The 19,485-nt window shown below is 55.5% G+C and overlaps 2 protein-coding genes across 4 annotated transcripts in view; one reads left to right on the forward strand and one right to left on the reverse strand.

Annotated features, from left to right (window-relative positions):
• Nucleotides 1-1,319, forward strand: part of FARP2 (FERM, ARH/RhoGEF and pleckstrin domain protein 2) — a 126,272-nt gene extending 124,953 nt beyond the window's left edge. Inside the window, 2 exon segments of the mRNA XM_012810404.2 lie at nucleotides 31-193; nucleotides 758-1,319. Of these exon segments, the coding sequence (XP_012665858.1) occupies nucleotides 31-193; nucleotides 758-830 (236 nt within the window). The 3' untranslated portion in view covers nucleotides 831-1,319.
• A 103-nt stretch (nucleotides 1,320-1,422) lies between these two features.
• Nucleotides 1,423-19,307, reverse strand: STK25 (serine/threonine kinase 25). Of its 3 annotated transcripts, none has more exons than XM_023518231.1 (12): nucleotides 19,191-19,307; nucleotides 13,996-14,080; nucleotides 6,981-7,211; nucleotides 6,219-6,275; nucleotides 5,737-5,845; nucleotides 4,935-5,092; nucleotides 4,663-4,848; nucleotides 4,359-4,504; nucleotides 3,983-4,097; nucleotides 3,521-3,592; nucleotides 2,489-2,625; nucleotides 1,423-2,135 (listed from the first exon to the last, which is right to left on the reverse strand). In XM_023518231.1, the coding sequence occupies exons 4-12, from the start codon at nucleotides 6,252-6,254 to the stop codon at nucleotides 2,096-2,098; spliced, it is 999 nt and encodes a 332-aa protein (XP_023373999.1). In that variant the 5' UTR covers nucleotides 6,255-6,275; nucleotides 6,981-7,211; nucleotides 13,996-14,080; nucleotides 19,191-19,307; the 3' UTR covers nucleotides 1,423-2,095. The 3 variants fall into 3 exon arrangements, with proteins under 3 accessions (XP_023373999.1, XP_003798307.1, XP_012665870.1); XM_003798259.3 differs by lacking the exons at nucleotides 13,996-14,080; nucleotides 19,191-19,307 and adding exons at nucleotides 12,952-13,082; nucleotides 13,295-13,725; XM_012810416.2 differs by lacking the exons at nucleotides 13,996-14,080; nucleotides 19,191-19,307 and adding exons at nucleotides 12,952-13,082; nucleotides 13,233-13,725.
• Between the last annotated feature and the right edge of the window lie 178 nt (nucleotides 19,308-19,485).

The following is a 19,485-nucleotide window of genomic DNA, read 5'->3' on the forward strand; positions in this document are numbered from 1 at the left end:
CTCTCCCCAGCCTGGCAGCTGTGCCCTGTGCTGTCTTGCAGGACAACTGCCCCCTGGCCAGCCTCCCGTTGCTGGGCTATAGCGTGAGTTTCCCGAGGGAGGCCGATGATATCCACAAAGACTATGTCTTCAAACTCCAGTTCAAATCCCACATCTACTTCTTCCGGGCTGAGAGCAAGTACACTTTCGAGAGGTAATTTTTCAGTGGACACCCCTGGGTGCTTCCCTGGTCTGTGTCTCAGGGAACGTCAGCATCTCCTGCTTGTACTCAGAGAGCAGGAGGGTCTGGGTCCTGGGTAGGACAGGTCAATTAACATTCCAGGGTGGCTCGGCACCTGTGGCTCAAGCGGCTAAGGCGCCAGCCACATACACCTAAGGTGGCAGGTTCGAATCTCCAGCCCGGGCCCGCCAAACAACAATGATGGCTGCAACCAAAAAATGGCCGGGCGTTGTGGCGGGCGCCTGTAGTCCCAGCTACTTGGGAGGCTGAGGTAGGAGACTCGCTTGAGCCCAGGAGTTGGAGGTTGATGTGAGCTGTGATGCCAAAGCACTCTACCCAGGGGGATAGCTTGAGGCTCCGTCAAAAAAAAAAAAAAAAACATTCCAGGGTTTTTAACTGACCCTAGTTTGTCCCATTCACCTTTCACCTTGGGTCATTCTTTGGCAACATTCGGCACAAACCCACTGGACTATGCCAGAAGCTGCCAACTTCCCACTGAGCGTCCTAGGGGCTCCTGATGCCTGCCCTCTCCTCCAGGTGGGTGGAGGTGATTCAGAGGGCCAGCAGCTCACCAGGAAGACCCCAGAACCTAGAGGGCCAGGAGGAATGAAGCTCATCCTGCCCAGAGAGGACATACCACATAACAGTGGGGTATGAAGCAGCCATCATCATCCTCAGACCAAGCTGAAGAACTGCAGGAGACAGCTATGTCCCCCCCCCCCGCCCCCCAGTCAGGTCTGCTGGGCACTGACAGTGACATCTGGGGCCATAGCTCTCTGGGGCACTGAGGAGAAGCAGGTCTCAAGCTTGGTGCTGCAGGCCCCTGGCCTAGGATAAAACTGAGGCAGATGGCACCCGCTAGCCCTACAGTGCCTGCCACTCCTACCCTCCCCTCTATAGGTCCCAGACCTACAACGTACCCATTGGCCTGTAGGTCGCCACTCATTGAGTCTGGAGAAGCAGAAGCGTGCATCCCTGTGTGGCCCCTGGAAGGATGGGGGCCTCGTATTCATTAGCATCCCCATGTTCCCTCCGGTGGGGAGCTAACATGTGACCCTTTGTTCCCACCTGTCTAAAAATAAACAGCATCTGCCCACCACCTGCACACTCTTCCCTGCCTCCCTGCTCTCCTTGTGGCAGGCCACACAAATGGAAGGAACATTTAGAACACAGGCTAGACTATAACACACGGGGACACAGACTAAGGTGGGGACTGCACAGGCCCAGGTTCCCACACAGCCGCAAATCTCCAATCCAGGTCTTTATTGAAAGAGGGAGGGGCCTATCAACATTCTATGAAAACTAATACCTTAACCTCAGAGAATTTAAGGAAACAAGTTTGCTTTTCTTAAAAAACAAAGCATTCTGGATAACACAAACACTCGTGAGCACAGTACTCAATCTGATGCCACAAGGCAGAATCTATGACCACGCTGAACCAGTATGGTCCCCGGGATGATGGTGTCTTGGGATGGGGTCTGAAGGCCAGGCTAGGGTGCTCCTCTGGGGGCTGCCCTGTGCCCCTGCCCCTGCCTGGAAGGAGGACACAGAGCTGCCTGACAGTTGTCTGCCCCTTGGGCCAGCTCCTGTGAGATGTTGGAGAAGATTGGGCCACGCGGCTGCTAAGGGGTCATGTAGTCCTCTGAGCTCTGCTGCTGAGCAGGGAGGGGGAGGTGGCATGTAGAACAGCGGCCACTGGTGTGTGGGGGAGCACGCAGCACACTGCAGGGAGGGGCTGTGACCTGGCAAAGGTGGCCCACAGGCTCTGACAAGTCCCTGCAGGTGTGACACAGTATGAAGACCTTCCAAGCCACCACAGTTCTCACAGAGCTCAGAATACAGAGGCCCCGTCCCCTCTCTGTGGATAGCAGCGCTTCAGCGGGCCGATGTCAGGTGGTTCCTGCCATGTGAAAACCTGCAGAAGAAAGGACCCGTCACTGCTTTGACCGTTCTGCCAGGCTCCCAGAGCCTCATGGGCAGCAGCCATGATAAGTTGCACCATGTGGGCCTGCAGGTATCCCCAGATGCTGGTCTCAGGAGCAGCATTGACCAGCTGGGACCCCATTCCATGAGCTACTGCCCAGGGGTGCATGTGTGGACCAGGACCCACCACCCAGAGTGTGGGGAAAGGGCTTTGGCGCAGCTTTGGGGTCCCAGGGGATGCCTGCCAACACCTCAGGTTGGTGGCAAAGAAGGCACTTATAGTGCCTGGGCCTTAGGTGACTTGTGAGGCCACAGTGTGGTGGGACAGAGGGTGGGATGCCTCACCTCTGCACGCGCTCTACCAGGTGAGCCATCAGTGCATCCGAGATGCCAGGACAGGCCTCCTCAGCCAGACTGAAGGCATTCTCCAGCTCCTCCAATGCCCCCGCACCCCCACCACTCTGCCTGTACTTCTCTCTCAGCTGCAAAGAGACACATGCCTGATGGGACAGCCTGCTCCTGGGCTGGGGGCCCCCACGCCACTGGCCTGTGAACCTAATCCTGTCTGTTGATGGGGCCGCAGCGGTCCTGCCACAATTCCCGCCTCTACCTGCTACCATTCTACACTCTGGGTCTCAGTCCTCAGGATACCAGGTGGCTGCCTCCCTACTGAGGGTCTTAGAAGCAGATAGACAGGTTCCAGCCACACCTGTCCACTTACCCCAGGGCTGACCCACATGACTCCTGAGCCCATCACCTACCCAGGCTGCCCAGGACCTAGCCCCAAGCAACTGCCTCCCACTTGGGCCTCCAAGGGGCTTGGGTAACTGCCATCACACTCTCACTGTCCTCCCTCCCTTCCTGGGCTCTGGATGCTGTCCCTCGCAAGGACATTGAGGCTCCTACCTGGTCTGAGACCCACTGCCCAACCCCAAATCCAGGGCATGGTGGGTCCTGGCTACTTGGCATTTCTGGGGATGACAATGAATGTTCATCAGGTGACACTGATACAGGATCACATGACGAGGGAGTCACCTCCAGGCCACCCTGCCCTAGGACTGATGCCCACATCAAGAACTAAACCTCTTCCTCTCCACAAAAGTGTCACCTAGTACATTTTCGACTCAACAAAAGTCCCAGGAAATTAGTTCTTAAGCAAAGCCAGTTGGACCCCAGAGGACCTCAGCAGGTCTGGGAGCATAAAGGGGTCATGTTAGGGCAATTCATCCCAGAGGAGTCTGGTCCTTCCACTCAGAAGTGCTGGCCAGCACATCTAAACCATGACTGGCTATGACAGGCTAGCATGTGGGATAGAACCCCATGCTCCTTGCTGGCACCTCCTGTTAGGTACCTGCCCCTAGCCCAACTCCGCCTCACCTCTCCAAAGACTGGCCGGACCAATGTGGACAGGCACTGGGACCTCGGCTGCCTCTTGATGGGCTCCACTGGCTGCAAAGAGAAGCCTAGCTGGATGAGGGGCAGGGAGAGTGGCACAGCAGGTTTCCTGCCCAAGCCCAGGCACAGCTCTAAAACCACCCAGAAGCCTACAACCCCCACCCCCACCCATGCTCCTCACAAAGTCAGCTCTAAACAGGCCCAGCCTACCCCATACATGCTGGGCCCAGGGTCTCCACACCAGGCCCATGCTCAGTGCCACTCTGTGCTTTGGACAACCCACCCTGCCCTTCCCAAGCTCCTCAGCCAGACGCACACACTGGGTAGACAAAAGTGGGTCCCAGGCAAAGGGCCCTGCACCCAGCCCAGCCTGCTGCCTCAGGAAGCCGAGACAGGGCTGGTGCGCATGGGGCAGTGGTCTCCAGGACTGAGCCAGGTACAGACCTTCTGTGAACCATGCAGGGCTGTCCCCTTGTGCAGCTTGCTGTGTGGACTTGGCCGGATGGTGGGGGGGAATGTCCAGATGGGGCCCTGCTCCCCATCCTCAGCTTCACCATCTCTGTAGAGGACGACCAGTCAGGCCTCAGGAATCCCTCCCCTCTTTCCTTGCCAGGTACCTCACAGTCCAGGGTGAGGCCCAAGTGCTGGGTGGGCTCTGCCAGGCTGCAAATCCAGGGCACAGTGGGCCCTGCCCAGCACCATGCCTAACACCCTGCACCTCACACACACACCCCTGCCCCTCTGGAGTGGGGCCGGGGGTGGGGGGATCCCACCCTTGTCATGTGGCCCAGGGCTATCATAAGGATGGGCAGGGCCCTACATGTCAGAGTCCTCAGAGCTAGACTCCTCGCCATGCCCCTCGGACTTCCAGCGCTTATAGCGGTCAATGAGCTCGGTGAGGAAGGAGGTCTTCTTGGTGTAGCGTGTGATGAACTTGTGCTTCAGAAGCTCCTTGGCCGTGGGCCGCTGTCAGGACAAACACAGTCACCAGGCATAGCCCAGCCATGCCCTCAGGAGAGCAGACACAGGGAGGGCAAGGGACCATGCCTGGGATTGACCTGCCCACCCCAAGCTCCCCACGCCTACAGGCTGAGCCAGTAGCCCTGGGCAGAGGCAGGCCTTACGAAGCGGGGGTCCTTGTTGAGGCAGGCCTCCACAAACTCCTTGAAGGGCTTGCTGTGGTGGCCCTCCAGCGTGGGTGGGCTATTCTTGGGGATGAGGAACAGCACACGCATGGGGTGGAGGTCAGAGTTCGGAGGTTCACCCTTGGCTAGCTCGATGGCCGTGATGCCCAGGGACCAGATGTCAGCCTATACCGGACACAGGGACTGTCTCCGCCCAGCAGCACCCACATCAGCCACAACCAGCCCCACACCTGCCCACCTGCAATGCCCACCTTGAAGTCATATGCTGACTGCTTGATGACCTCAGGCGCCATCCAGAAGGGGGTACCCACGAAGGTGTTCCTTTTGATCTGTGTGTCTGTGAGCTGCCCCGCCACCCCAAAGTCTGCCAGCTTGACGTCACCCTGCTCCGAGAGCAGCACGTTGGCAGCTGCTTGACACAGGACAGGCAGGTGTCACCCTCCGCTCATGTGGGCCCCACCCTGGGCAGCCCTACATGCAGATGCCTGAAAGGTGCCAGGGTGGGGTCCACCTGGTCTCCCGGGGCATCAGCAGAGCTGTGTCCAGGACCTCAGCTATCCTTGCCACTCACTCTCAGGTTCTCAACGGAGTCCCCAGCCTGAGCCCAGGTGGTACCCTCCCTGCACGTCTCTTATTATGGACCAAATAGCAGCAGCACCCATGACAGGCCCCGAAGAGACGACACAGGCCTGTCAGGACGCCTTTATTCTGCCAGATTCATCCCCTACCCACAGTGGTGGATGTGGCACACTTTGGGGATCAGGAACAGCACGTGCATGGGGTGAAGGACACTCAGATGTAAGACCACAGGTTAAGAACAACTGTGGTTTATAACAGAGCCCTTCCTACTCTAGTGCACAGCTAGTCTCTCCTGTATATGGGAAATTCAGTTACAAGCAGTATCTTCTGGAAATGGGCAAGAAAAGAACACATTTCCAGGTAGCTATGTCCCCCCCACGCACACCCCAGATACCACCAGCCACTCAGCCCTCACAGGCTGGGCCGTCCCAGGGTCAGTGGGACTGAAGACAGGAGCCGCCCACCCGGCAGGACCTTTGATGTCTCGGTGGATCTTGCGTTCCGAATGTAGATAGTCTAGGCCTTTCAGAATCTCCCGCAGGATGGTGGCAATGTAGGTCTCCTCCAGGGGGCCTGGCTTAAGCTGGACAAGAAGGTAGGACAAGAGGGCCTCAGCTACAGCTATCCCCAGGCCTGAGTGCACTGCCTCTCCAACAAGGGTAGGGCTCTGCATGCCTGTGACTACTTCTGAGCTACAGATGCCAGGTCAGCTAGCACTGGTGAGCAGCACCTTGCCAGCCTGTCTGTGGGCACAGACCCCACCCACCCCAGGCCAGCACTGCCCAGGCAGGACTACAGGTAGCAGTTTGTCTGATAGATGACTCCTAGCACCCAAGCTACTGTGATGCCAAGAGGTGGCCCAAGGGAGCCCTTAACCCTGAGGGTGGTGCGTCCTGGAATGTCACCTGACACCCCTCTCCCCAACAAGGTACCCATTGCCACAGCCTACACCTCACCAGGTCCAGGGCAGAGCCGCCACCCAGGTACTCCATGATAATCCACAGCTTGGTGCTCTGGGGCCAGAGAGAAACCCATAAGCACTTGACAACAAGTAAAGGGGGACATGATGGGGTGGGAATCGAGGGCCAGTTCCCCCCAGCAGGAAAGAGTCAGCCAGGATTAAGGCCACCCAGCAGGCCTGTCCCTGGCAGGAACCCCAAACAGGAAGGGCTCCAGCAGCCATTTCCAGCTCCCCTCTTGCCACACCCCTGCTGTAGCCACTTGGTGGACAGACCAAGTGCTCACACCGGGGGCTGAGTACCCCATCAAAAACCAGGCTGGTGACCCTATCTCACAGGACCCTGGCAGGGGCACAGCCAGGCTGGGCAAGGGGCCCCACGTGCACGGTCCCCTAGGGTGCTGCCAGCAGTGCCCTCGCAGCCATCCCATGGGGCCTGCCCTGGCTACAGGAAGCACTGCAGCCAGACAAATGGATCCTTCCAGCCAGCTCAGAGGTGACTGACCCCTACAGACCCTCCTCACACCTGCCTGCCCAGGGCTGCTGTTTCCTGGAGGGTCTGCTCCACCAGGAAGTTGAGTCCATACTGAACTGGCACAGCCTCCTTGCCTTTCCTGAGCAGGGCCCCCTGCACCCAGCAGCACATTGCTGCTCCCTACCATTGCCCAGCCACGGGCCCTCAGGCACATCTCTCTGTCCCTCCAGAAATGAAGGAGAAGGCCTGGCACAGGGCAAGCAGGCCCCCACCTCCCGCAGGCACCTTCAGGTAGGAGCCGAAGTAGCGGGTGATATAGGGACTGTCACACTGGCTGAGCACGGTGATCTCTTGCTGGATGTCCTCGATCTCATCCTCAGCCTCCTCCAGATCAATGATCTTGATGGCTACCACCTCCTTGGTGTGGTTGTCGATGCCCTTGTATACCTCACCAAATGAGCCCTTGCCGATGCGGTCGAGCTTGGTGAAGAGCTCCTCAGGGTCCACTCGAGAGTGCTGCAGGGGCCAGCAGGACAGAGGGTGGGCAGCACTGGTCAGGATTGGTGCTGGACAGGCAATGGCTGTCCTGCTTTGGGGGAAGAGGGCAGGCTACAAGCAAGGAGGAGCCCAAGGGAGTGCACTACAACTCTCTTCTGCTTTCTTCCTTTGTCCCTTTCTGCTCAGAACACCTACACTTAATTCTCCATGCAAAGGAGAAAGTCCCCAAACAGTCCAGAGGCCAGGCTCTGGCTGACACAAGGAACCCTGACATAAACCGCAAGCCTCAGGTAATGACAAGTGCTGATACTATCACACTGGGCGATAACAACGGGCCACCCCAGTGCAAGACATTAATAACAGGTTAATACTCCTGGGGGTGAGGGGTATTTAGGAAAACCTGACACTGCTCTAAAAAATAGACTATCATAAAACAAACCCAGCACTTGTTAGCGAGTTCTCCTGCAGCTTGAATGCCACATCCCCTCACTCCGAAACCAGTTCTCCTGATGGCCTACTCCCTCACACCAGGACTTGGTTGAAACTGATGCTTTCTCAGATACAGAAAGCTATCCTATATGGACCTGTGTTTTGGGGGGGGGGGTTCTGTTATTTTTTTTTTAAACAAAAGCATCACTTTGTCACCCTGGATAGAGTGTCACGGCATCTTAGCTCATAGCAACCTCAAACTCTTGGGCTCAAGCAATTCTCTTGCCTCATCCTCCCAAGTAGCTGGGACTACAGGCACCCACCACAACGCTCAGCTATTTTTTTAGAGATGAGGTCTCGCTCTAGCTCAGGCTGGTCTCAAACCTGTGAGTGCTGAGGCAATCCACCCACCTTGGTTATCTCAGAGTGCTAGGATTACAGGCATGAGCCATCGGTGGACCTCAGTTTTAAACAAATAAGTCCTGCAAGTCACTGAGCCTCAATGTGGAAGGTGCCCAGGTCCAGTGGTTGGACAAAGCTCATGGCAGTATATCCTCAGGCCTTGATCCACACTCTTAACTTCAGACCAGCCCTCCCAGAACAGCTCCCTTGGGGTACCAGAGGCTGAGAGGGTTCCTGGGCTTCTGGCAACACCAGAGCACCTCCCCAGACCACAGCCCATGGGCATTCCCTGCCCATAAGAACACCAGGCCTCATCTACCGAGCCCCAACTAATCGTGTGCTCAAAAGTGCCCAGGTGGCCCATACAGGCCCAAGGTGACAAGAAGGTAGGGAGAGCCCACACACCCTAGGCCCACCCAAGGCATGGCTTGTGCAAGGGCTAGGGTGGGAGCCCCACATCCTGTCCAGACACAGGCAGATTTTCTTTTTTATGGCATATTAGCATTTGTTGAGTGCTTATAATTGGACCAGACATCATTCTTTGTATACGTACAAACTCAATTCACACACACACAGTAAGGAACAGGTACTAGTTTCAACCTATAGGCAGAGTTTTCTTTTCTTTTCTTTTTTGAGACAGAGTCTCACTATGTCAGCCTTCGTACAGTACCACAGCATCACAGCTCACAGCAACCTCAAACTCGTGGGCTTAAGCAATTCTCTTGACTCAGCCTCCCAAGTAAGTGGAACTATAGGCACCCACCACAATGCTTAGCTATATTTTTGTTGTTGTAGTTGTCATTGTTGTTTAGCAGGCCCAGGCCAGGTTCGAACCCACCAGCCCCAGTGTATGTGGCCAGTGCCCTAACCACTGAGCTGCAGACACTAAGACTTTTTTTTTTGAGACAGAGTCTCATGTGGTCACCCTCAGTAGAGTGCTGTGGCATCGTCACAGCTCCTCAAACTCCTGGGCTCAAGCAATCTTACTGTCTCACCCTCCTGATTAGCTGGGAATATACGTGCCTGCCACCACACCTGGCTAGTTTTTTCTATTTTTAGTAGAGACGGGGTCTTACTCTTGCTCAGGCTGGTCTTGAACTCCTGAGCTCAAGCAATCCACGTGCCTCGGCCAACCAGAATCCTGAAATTATAGGCGTGAGCCACCACACCTGGGCCCATAGGCAGTTTTCCAAGCCCTGATGGGTCTCACCTTTACCAGGAAGTATATCCCCCCAAAGAGGCTCAGCCCCTGATAGCACCTTGCTGCCAACACAATGTGGCCAGACACAGAAAGGTGAACCTACCACTCATTGTGCCGCACAAAAGCTGCCCACACTGGTGCCCAACTCTGGCTGGTGCTCAAGGCAAGGCAGGTGTGCTCTCACCCTCCTGGAGAGCCCAGGACACTGCATACAGCCTGCACACTCACCGTGAGGACTCCCACATGCCGGGGCCACCCAGGCGCACCCCAAGCAGAGAGGTCGGGGACAGAGGAGACTGGACACTAATCCTGAGACTACGCCTCAATCTGAAACTGCCAATTAGCTGCTTTCCAGGTTGTGTGACCAGGAAGGAGGGACAGCACACAGGCCCAGTACCTCAGAACACAAACAGGTGGCTACTGGACCACCTTCTGAGTGCCAGGCCCCGAGTAACAGGGCCTCTGGAGGGGAGGGCCAGGGCACAGGGCAGCTATATAAGGCTGGCCTGGCAAGGCCCACAGATATGCAATACCATGTTTCCCCAAAAATAAGACCTACCCAAAAAATAAGCCCTAGCAGGATTTCTATGCATTTGTTAAATATAAGCCCTACCCCCAATAATAAGACCTAGTGATGGGCGTGGCTACGAAGGGTATCTGCATAGCCACACCATGCATTTCTGCACCGAGAGGAAGACATCCCCTGAAAATAAGCCCTTGTGTGTCTTCTTGAGAAAAAAATAAATATAAGACAGTGTCTTATTTTCAGGGAAACACAGTACCTACACATACCCTGGCTGAACCTGCAGAGGCTGGGTCAGTTCAGAGAAAGGTGGCAAATCCAGCCAAAACTGACCCTTCTCACTCACAGAACTGGCAGCCTGGTCCTAAAGCCAGTGCCCATAGGGGAGACAGCAGAGGATGCTTGTGGTCCCCTGAAGCCTACACCCAAGGTAGAGGGACTTGGCCAATGAAAGTGGACTGCCACCAAGGTACTTCAGGTCACATGCTGTAAGGGGTCAACACCATGTAGCTAATCGTTCTCAGGCTGGGCAGGAGCACAGACACAGAAAACAGTGCAAACCCCCACCCGAAGGGACAGCTGACCCACAGCACACTCTGAGCACAAGCTCGCCAGCCCACAGGCCAAGAGTGGCAAACAGATGGCATTATGATGTCACTGTCTCACCAGAGAGCACCTTCTCCACTTTTAGGGAGGACTAGTGGTCCCTGGCCTACTCCCAGACGGAGGCTAAGCAGCACTCTCTGCCCACTCTTATCCATCAAGCCCAGCAGTCCACATCCATTTCTGCCATTTACTCAGCCCATCAACACTTATCTGGAGCCTGGGATGGCACGGCCCCCAGCCAGAAGCCCGAAGGCTGCCCTCAGCCTCAGCCCCAAGAGCCACCTTAAAAGGGCCCATCTTGGTGACACCAGCCTGGTTGGTGCCCTGAGCCCACATCTTCCTGTCACACAGTCCTCTGTCTTCTAAGGTGGCCTAAGAGAGGGCCTGGGGTAGGCCAAGGCCCAGCAGTGGCATCCAGCACATCCACCCCTCCAATTCTCAGGGGTCCCCTTCCCATGACATGTGCTCCCATGTGCTGCTCTCCACTGGGGCCCAAGGGATACCCTCCAGCAGACACTCAGACCTCCACTGCCTCAGAGCAGAACACAGCAGACCCTATGCCAGTCTGGGCTTAGCAGAAAGGGTGGGCACCCCCAAACCCCATGTTCTTTGGGTGCCCAACACATGGGTCAGCCTGGGCAGACACAGCTTGGCAGAAACCCTCCTTGATGTGTGATCCTCACTCTACGATGACCTCTCTCTACGATGTCCTCTACGAGGACAAGCCACTCCCAGCCCCACCTTGGTGAAGAAAAGTTAAGTGGCTTTCTAGTCCAGGGCTCCTCGGGCTCCTCCTTGGGACAGTAGAGGTGATCTGGATGATCACTCGGACCACTCAGCTGGCTCTGACAGTCAAGAGCCCTTTCACTGCCAGGGGTCTCTGTAAGGCAGTGTGTCTGCTCAAAATGTCACCCTGCAAAAACAGAGGAGTGACCCAGTGTACCCCACCAAGACTGTGGCCACTAGAAGTGGTGCTCTAGCTCCTCACACCCCTCCAGAGCCAGGCAGCTGGACAGGTGGACGGGAGAAATCTCTGGCAGGAGCACAGGGTGTGGGGGACACTGGCCTTGTCCCAAAAAGGGGCTGCCTCACAGGGCCATGGGACACCAAGGCCACCACCTCAGGAGTAATCAGCCCACTAGGTTTTGAGAGTTGAGCTTCTCGTGGTCCAGGCTAGACAAAGGGTCCCGTAACAGGACAAAGGGCACATCCTACCACTGGGGTCCCTCCTCCAGTGACCCTGCACTCCCTTCAGGTCTGACATTAATGCATAATGACAGGGCAGCTCACAGTTCTAGTTTCTTATCCTGTGACCTTTGGAAACTATTCATGCAGTTCTCCCAGCACCTTAGTCATACAATTCACCCAAGTGTCAAAAACGAGTAAAAACTCTGTCAGCGGCTCGGCGCCTGTGGCTCAAGTGGCTAAGGCAACAGCCACATACACCTGAGCTGGCAGGTTTGAATCCAGCCCAGGCCCGCCAAACAAAAATGATGGCTGCAACCAAAAAAATAGCCAGGCATTGTGGTAGGCGCCTGTGGTCCCAGCTACCTGGGAAGCGGAGGCAGGAGACTCGCTTGAGCCCAGGAGTTGAAGGTTGCTGTGAGCTATGCCACGGCACTCTACCCAGGGAGACAGCTTGAGGCTTTGTCTCAAAAAAAAAAAAAACAAACAAACTCTGTCAGCTTAATTTGGCATCAGTCAGCAAGCCCCAGTCCCCATGGGTGACCAAGGATCCCCCAGAACGCCCTGCCCTGCAGCTGTAATGGTGTTCTGGCTCCCAGGCTGGTCTGGCTTCCCTCCCCCAGGGAGCACTGATTCCAGTTCCCACCCCTCTGCACACCCAGCTCTCCAGAATTCAGACCTCCCAGAGAGCAAAGAGGGCCTCACAGTCCTCAGAGGTGAGCTCAGCACCAGGTATCAGTCCACCTAAAGCAAAACTGAACAATTAGGATGCAGGAACGCCTGGGGCCAGAGAGCTTCGCTGCACCATCCCCAGATCTCTTCACAGCCCCAACCCCACTCCAGTGCCCTTTCCTGCACAGCCCCAACCCTACTCCAGGCCAAGGGGCCACTGCATGGGTGCCTCCAAGTGGGCTGGTGACGTTCGAAACCAGACACTTCCAGGTGGCTTTCCTGTGGGCTGTTACAACATCCAAGTGACCAAAAGAGTAACTGGAACCTTCCAGGTATAGCTCCTGGCCTGCTTCAGACAGGCTCTGCACGGAGCAGCACTCCTGCACCCGGCTGAGCAAACGCTTCTCTCTCAGGTTCCCACCTCCCTGCCTGTTGCCGGCCCTGGCTTCCTGCATAGCTGACCTTCGCCATCCCTTCGACGCTAAGAGCCATGTGTCCCCAAGGGGTTCAGCTCGCCGCTCTGGAGCAGCACACCGTTCCTGAGACACCTTTGGTGGCCTCGTACGCAGGAAAGCACCCCCCAGGCACGAGGCGCAGGCCACCGAATCTGCCCCGCGCCCGGCGAACACCTGCTCCCGCCCGCTGCCCCACACAAGTGGGTCGACGCCCAGAAGGCACCGAGGAAACAAAACGGACAGTCCGGGCTCGGGCTCGTGCACGCCGCCCGCAGGCAGCCTCACCTGGCCGGCGAATCCCCGCAGGTGAGCCATGGCCGCGCGGCGCTCGCACCATCCGTCCGCAGCCCCAGGAGGCCCCGCGGTCCCGCGGGAGGCTCGGAACCGGCTCGCTGCCCCTCGCTCACGTCAGTCCACTGTGTGGGACGGCAGGCCCGCTCGCCGCCGCGTTCGGTCATCTGGGACCGAGCTCCAGGGCGGCCGACCAGAGGCCCCGGGGCGACCCCCACCGCGCCCGCCGCCCTCGCCAGCCCAGGCCCCTCCCGAACCGCCCCAGGCGCGCCCACCTCCGGGGGGCTCCATCCCGGCCTCCCCCGGCCCGCTCTGCAGCGCCCGCGAAGGCTCCCACCCGCAGCCTCCGTTCGCCCGGGTAAGCCCGGGCCTTCCAGCCCGCGGAGCGGCAGCGGCGAAGGCGGGCGCGGCGTCGTGGCTGGCGCGCGGCTCTCTGGGACACCGAGTCCCGCCCCGCCGCGCAGCCGGCGCTGGACTACAATTCCCGGCAGACCGCGCGGCCGACGGGATCGTGACACTCATGCGCACCACGAGGCTAGCTGAGAGGCCGAGTCCTGCTCCCGGGCTGTGCCTGGCGGCAGGCTGAGCGTCCTGGCCCCAAGTCCAGCCCTCCGCACCTTGTCCTCTCAGGTGCAAGGTGCCCCCGCTTTAGTCGCGCCGTTCCCCCCTTTTGCACTGGGACCCACCCCGGGTCACACATACGGGCCATCAGGCCTTGGAGAAGCCACGGCGCAGCTCTGGACTTATGGTTGTGCCGCACACCTCGGCTAGGGCGCAGGACGTCACGTCACTGACGCCCAGGTCACTGGCCTCGGGGAGGGACAGTTGGTGTGTCCGCCTCCCCCGCGGGAGGCCCGGTCCTAGCGAGGACGGGTCATGCGGGCTCCCTACCTGAGGAAACGGTTGGCTGTTCCTCCCCTGCGTCCACCCCTACAGCCCCTCAGTGTCTGTAATGGCCCAGCACTAGTGACCACCCCAACTCCCCACTCTCCTATCCTTCATGAGTTTCATTTGGTCCTTCCACGGTCTTAGCCTTACCCAGAATAATAAGCGCTAGGTCCCCATCCTCTGGCCAGTGCAAGAAGTGAGCTACTTTAGAGATTGGATGGTGTCCAGCCTGTTCCTGAAAATCAAAATACAAAGTGATTAGAGAAGGTCAGCCATACGGCATTTCAGAAGCATGCAAAGAAAAGGGGCTTGGAATGGGTGCGGTAGCTCAGGCCTGTAATCTCAGCATTCTGAACGGCTGAGGCAGGTGGACTCCTTGAGCTCGGGAGTTGAAGCAAGTCCTGCCTGAGCAAGAGCCAGACACCATCTCTACTAAAGATAGAAAAATTAGTGTGGTGTTAGGGTTGGTGCCTGTAGTCCCAGCTACTCTGGAGGCTGAGGCAAGAGGATCACTTGGGTCCAGAAGTTTGAGGTTGTCCTGAGTTATAACCCTAGGGTATTCTACCCAAAGCCACAGTGAGACTGTCTCAAAAAAGGAAAAAGAAGGGTGGCACCTGTGGCTCAAAGGAGTAGGGTGCCGGTCCCATATACTAGAGGTGGCAGGTTCAAACCCAGCCCTGGCCAAAAAACTGCAAAAAAAAAAGGAAAAAGAAAAGGGGATTTGGCTGCAACGCATACACTCAAGAGAGACTGGAAGTTGTAACCTACTGAGCCTGGTCTCCCCAAGCATCCTGCGGATGGCGAGCTCCAAGCTCTGGTGAGGTTACTCTACCTGACCTGATGATGGGCCTCCAGGTGCAGCACAAACAGGGCGAGCTCTGCAGGGCCCAGAGCCCCTCCACAGGGAAGGACTGTGAAGCACAGGCAGGACCGTTGTCACTCTAGAAGGACCAGGGAGGCCAAAGCGAGGTATGATGTCCTCCAAAAGTCTTAGGAAAGAAGTTTCAGAGGCCCTCTCAGTCCTGCAAGGAAGGCTTCCACCCTTGCATAAAAAGTGTCATTAAGGGCGGTGCCTGTGGCTCAAAGGAGTAGGGCGTTGGCCCCATATGCTGGAGGTGGCGGATTCAAACCCAGTCCGGGCCAAAAAAAAAAAAGTGTCATTAAATGTTAGTAAGTACTTGAATTCTATACAGCAGTGAGTTTCAACCGGTATGCTACTGCACACTGGTGTTCTATGAAAGGATCATAGGTGTGCCTCAAAAATTTTTAAAGATCATTAAGTTATTTTCAAAAGAAGTTCAAAGCATAGTAAGTATATTCTTTTTTTCACTCTTTTTTTTTTAAATCAACATAATTTAAATGTGCCGTGGAAGTTTAACTATAGGTTCAAGAGTGTGATGAGATAAAAAAGGTTGAAAAACACTGCTCAACAGGGGGAGGCATTTGAGTGAAATCTACTCTCCAGTCCTCACTGGGGTAGGTCCCCTCTCATTGGGCTAGAGAGGCCATTTTTTTTTTTTTTTTTGAGACAGAGTCTCACTATGTCGCCCTTGATAGAGTACCATGGTATCACAGCTCACAGCAACCTCAAACTCAGGCTTAAGCAATTCTCTTGCCTCAGCCTCCCAAGTAGCTGGGACTACAGGCACCTGCCACAATACCCAGCTGTTTTGTTGTAGTTGTTGCAGTTGTCATTTTTGTTTAGCTGACCCAGCTGGGTTCAAACCTGCCAACTTTGGTGTATGTGGCTGACACTGTAACCACTGTGCTTTGGGCACCAAGCCTGGAGAGACCATTTTTGCCACTAAGACACCCCTGAGAACTATTGGTTTGGCAGGTGGCACAAAGTGAGGTGACCTGGCTTGGCGCCTGTGGCTCAAGTGGCTAAGGCCCCAGCAACATACACCTAAGGTGGCGGGTTCGAATCCCCAGCCCGGGCCCGCCAAACAACAATGACAGCTGCAACCAAAAAATGGCCGGGCGTTGTGGCGGGCGCCTATGGTCCCAGCTCCTCGGGAGGCTGAGGCAGGAGACTCGCTTGAGCCCAGGAGTTGGAGGTTGCTGTGAGCGTGATGCCATGGCACTCTACCCAGGGGGATAGCTTGAGGCTCTGTCTCAAAAAAAAAAAAAGTGAGGTGACCTATTTACAGTGGGTCTCATTGTTCAGGAGGTGTCTGAGTGGTTTTGAACCCAAGTTAGCAGCACTATGGGTGGCCTCCATGAAGTCTGACTTCTTCAATGGTAATAGAGAGGTTTCCTTTAACCAGCCCCCAAAGGGGCTCAGTTGATATCCCTGAGTCAACCTGTCAGATATTTCCAAGGCAGAATAAGTTGGAGTAGGAAGAGTGGAGTTGGAAAGGACCAGGGCTCAGCCAGGTCAAGAAACAATTCACTCAGGGCTGCCTGTTTTACAGCCACACCTGCAGCCTGATTTCTCTGCTCTATTAGATCAGTTCCCTTTTGACATCCCTCACAATGGACAGTGGCCACCTGAGCTGCCTCTTGAACAGCCTCCAAGAGCACATGACTCTGTTGCCCATAATTAATGGGCATCCCATGAGTGGTAGGGAAGCCCCACTCTGTCCAGACAGGTGCCTGGGCATATACCACTATGTGAACATGTTCTGGGTCTGTATAGAAGGTCTCTTGTCTTTCGCTCATTGGAAAGCTCAGGTCGGGGCTGGTTAAGCTAATTGGCAGATGTGTTTGCCAGTGAAGCCCAGGCCTCTGTCACTTCTAGTCCCTTGGTTACTATGGCATAGCTGGCCTACCATTCCCCACCCTTAACAAAACTGCTGCCCCCTTAACAAAACTGCTGCCATCAGGGATGGGGGTTGAGGACAGAGCATAATCTCTTCACCATTATGAGCTAGCCTGATAGGTCCCCCTATCGTGTCTTGTGGAAAAAGAATGGCAGGGTAAGTCATTTTTTTTAATCATTTTTTTTTTTTTGATAGAGACAGAGTCTCACTTTATTGCCCTTGGTAGAATGCTGTGGTGTCACACAGCTCACAGCAACCTCCAACTCCTGGGCTTAAATGATTCTCTTGCCTCAGCCTCTCCAGTAGCTGGGACTACAGGAGCCAGCCACAACTCCTGGCCAGGGCTTGGGAAAAGGCACTTTACAGTGTCTGAGCTCACAGGAGTGAGTGCTCAGTGTTCCAGAGTCAGTGAGGGGACAGCAGGCAGCCCTAGTATCAAGAAGGAAGTTTAGGCTCAGCGCCTGTGGCTCAACCGGCTAGGGCGCCAGCCATATACACCTGAGCTGGCAGGTTTGAATCCAGCCCGGACCTGCCAAACAACAATGACGGTTGCAACCAAAAAAAATAGCCAGGCATTGTGGCGGGCGCCTGTGGTCCCAGCAACTTGGGAGGCGGAGGCAGGAGACTCCTTCAGCCCAGGAGTTGGAGGTTGCTGTGAGCTGTGATGCTACAGCACTCTACCCAGGGTGACAGCTTGAGGCTCTGTCTCAAAAAAAAAAGAAAAAAGAAAAAAAAAGAAGGAAGTTTACTGGCCCACCTGCCACCAGGATGGTTGCCCTTGGCTCCAGTCTAGTGACTGTCCCTTCCCAGGGGGCTGACAGGAGTGGGCTCCTTCCTGTGATACCATGGTTCAGTCTGGGGACTGACTCCCCTCCTGGGCCAATCCTCTAGAACAGAGTGCAGTTGAGTGACTGATTTGATGGCACCAGTGACAAGGGGTCTTGGGCAACCTGTTCTTGTTGGGGTAGCCTTTGGCCCAATAGCCTTCCCATTGGCAGAAGCAGCACCAGAGGTCTCTTCCTTTGGTGGAGGCTTTGGCTGTTGGGCCAAATGTGGGTGCCAATAGTGCCATTCACTACGCAGGCTGGGCCCTCATCCTCTGCTCCTCCCCAGCCTGAGACTGGAGGTTAGAAGTTCTGTTATAAAAAATAAAGTTAGCAGCAGCCACAGTGTCATCCATAGAGTTGGTAAGGTGTTAGGAGAGCTTCTAGAGCTTGTCCTGATATCTGGTGCTTCTTAGGTCAGAGACTTGTCTTTTTTTTTTTTTTTGAGACAGAGCCTCAAGCTGTCCCCCTGGGTAGAGTGCTATGGCATCACAGCTCACAGCAAGCTCCAACTCCTGGGCTCAAGCAAGTCTCCTGCCTCAGCCTCCCAAGTAGCTGGGACTACAGGCACCCGCCACAAAGCCTGGCTATTTTTTGGTTGCAGCCACCATTGTTGTTTGGCGGCCCCGGCTGGATTCAAACCTGCCAGCTCAGGTGTATGTGGCTGGCACCTTAGCCGCTTGAGCCACAGACTTGTCTTTTAATCAGTTGTCCTTCACAGGAGTTAAGGTCAAGAGTGGTGTGTTTCTCTGTTATCTCCCAGAGCTGATCCAGGACAGCTGTGGGTTTTCCTTGGGCCCTTGGTTAAGGCAGAGACCTTTTTTCACCTGCTACCTCGAGGCCAGCCTGACACATGCTAGAAAGTTGTGTTTTCTTTCTCAATTCTCTTGTGAAGAATTTTTTGATGAATTTATTTATTTTATTTTTTGAGACAGAGTCTAACTTGGGTAGAGTGCCATGGCGTTATAGCTGACAGCAACCTCAGACTCTTTGGCTCAAGCAATTCTCTTGCCTCACCCTCCCAAGTAGCTGGGACTATAGGTGCCCACCACAACACCTAGCTTTTTTTTTTGCAGTTTTTGGCCAGGGCCGGGTTTGAACGCATCACCTCCAGTATATGAGGCCGGTGCCCTACTCCTTTGAGCCACAGGCACTGCCCACAATACCCAGCTATTTTTAGAGACGAGGTTTGCTCTGGCTCAGGCTGGTCTCAAACCTGTGAGCTCAGGCAATCTACCAGCCTACGCCCCCGAAGTGCTGGGATTACAGGCGTGAGCCACTATGCCAGGCCTTTCTTCTAAAGAATTATTATCTTGCCCTGGATCAGTCACAGACACTGCTATTTCACCCACTGGATATTTAGGATTTGAAAGGTATAATCCAGTAGCCTCAAAAAACAAATTTTCATGCCTCAAATAACACCCAGACCCTGTTTTAACTCTACCAAAGAACTTATGGACCAGGGTTGGTCCAAACTCCCACTGCTCCTAGCACCAGGCTCCTGTTAGGACCCCTTTAGGTCCTCCCCCCGAGAAAGGGAGCAGTGCAGACAGGCAGGACCTGAGGAAGGTCTCTTAACACCATAGTCTCACTTGGCTCTGTACACACCTCATACCATTGAGGATTTCCCATAAATAAAAGAAAGTCTGTACATATGGTATTTGGGCCCATTTTCCTTCCCTTTTGCAAAGAGTTCTGATTGTGAGATAGTGGGGTGACTCAGAGTCCCATGTGGCAGCCACTGCTCTCCACTACCCACCTTGTACTGTGGCCAGGTGGCTGTGCAGAAGATTATGTTTCTTCTTCAGAGGGTCTGGATCAAACTTGTCCAGTTGGAGCAAATGAAAGAGGGAAAAGGGTGGGCGGCGCCTGTGGCTCAGTGGGTGGGGCGCTGGCCCCACACACCAAGGATGGCAGGTTCAAACCCGGCCCCAGCCACCCTGCAAGAAAATAGCTGGGTGTTATGGTGGGTGTCTGTGGTCCCGGCTGCTCAGGGGGCTGAGGCAAGAGAATCACCTGGGCCCAGGAGTTGGAGGATGCTGTGAGCTGTGTGA

The sequence above is a fragment of the Otolemur garnettii genome, unplaced genomic scaffold (assembly GCF_000181295.1).
Source record: "Otolemur garnettii isolate 467f Iridium unplaced genomic scaffold, OtoGar3 scaffold00133, whole genome shotgun sequence".
Taxonomy (NCBI): Eukaryota; Metazoa; Chordata; class Mammalia; order Primates; family Galagidae; genus Otolemur; species Otolemur garnettii.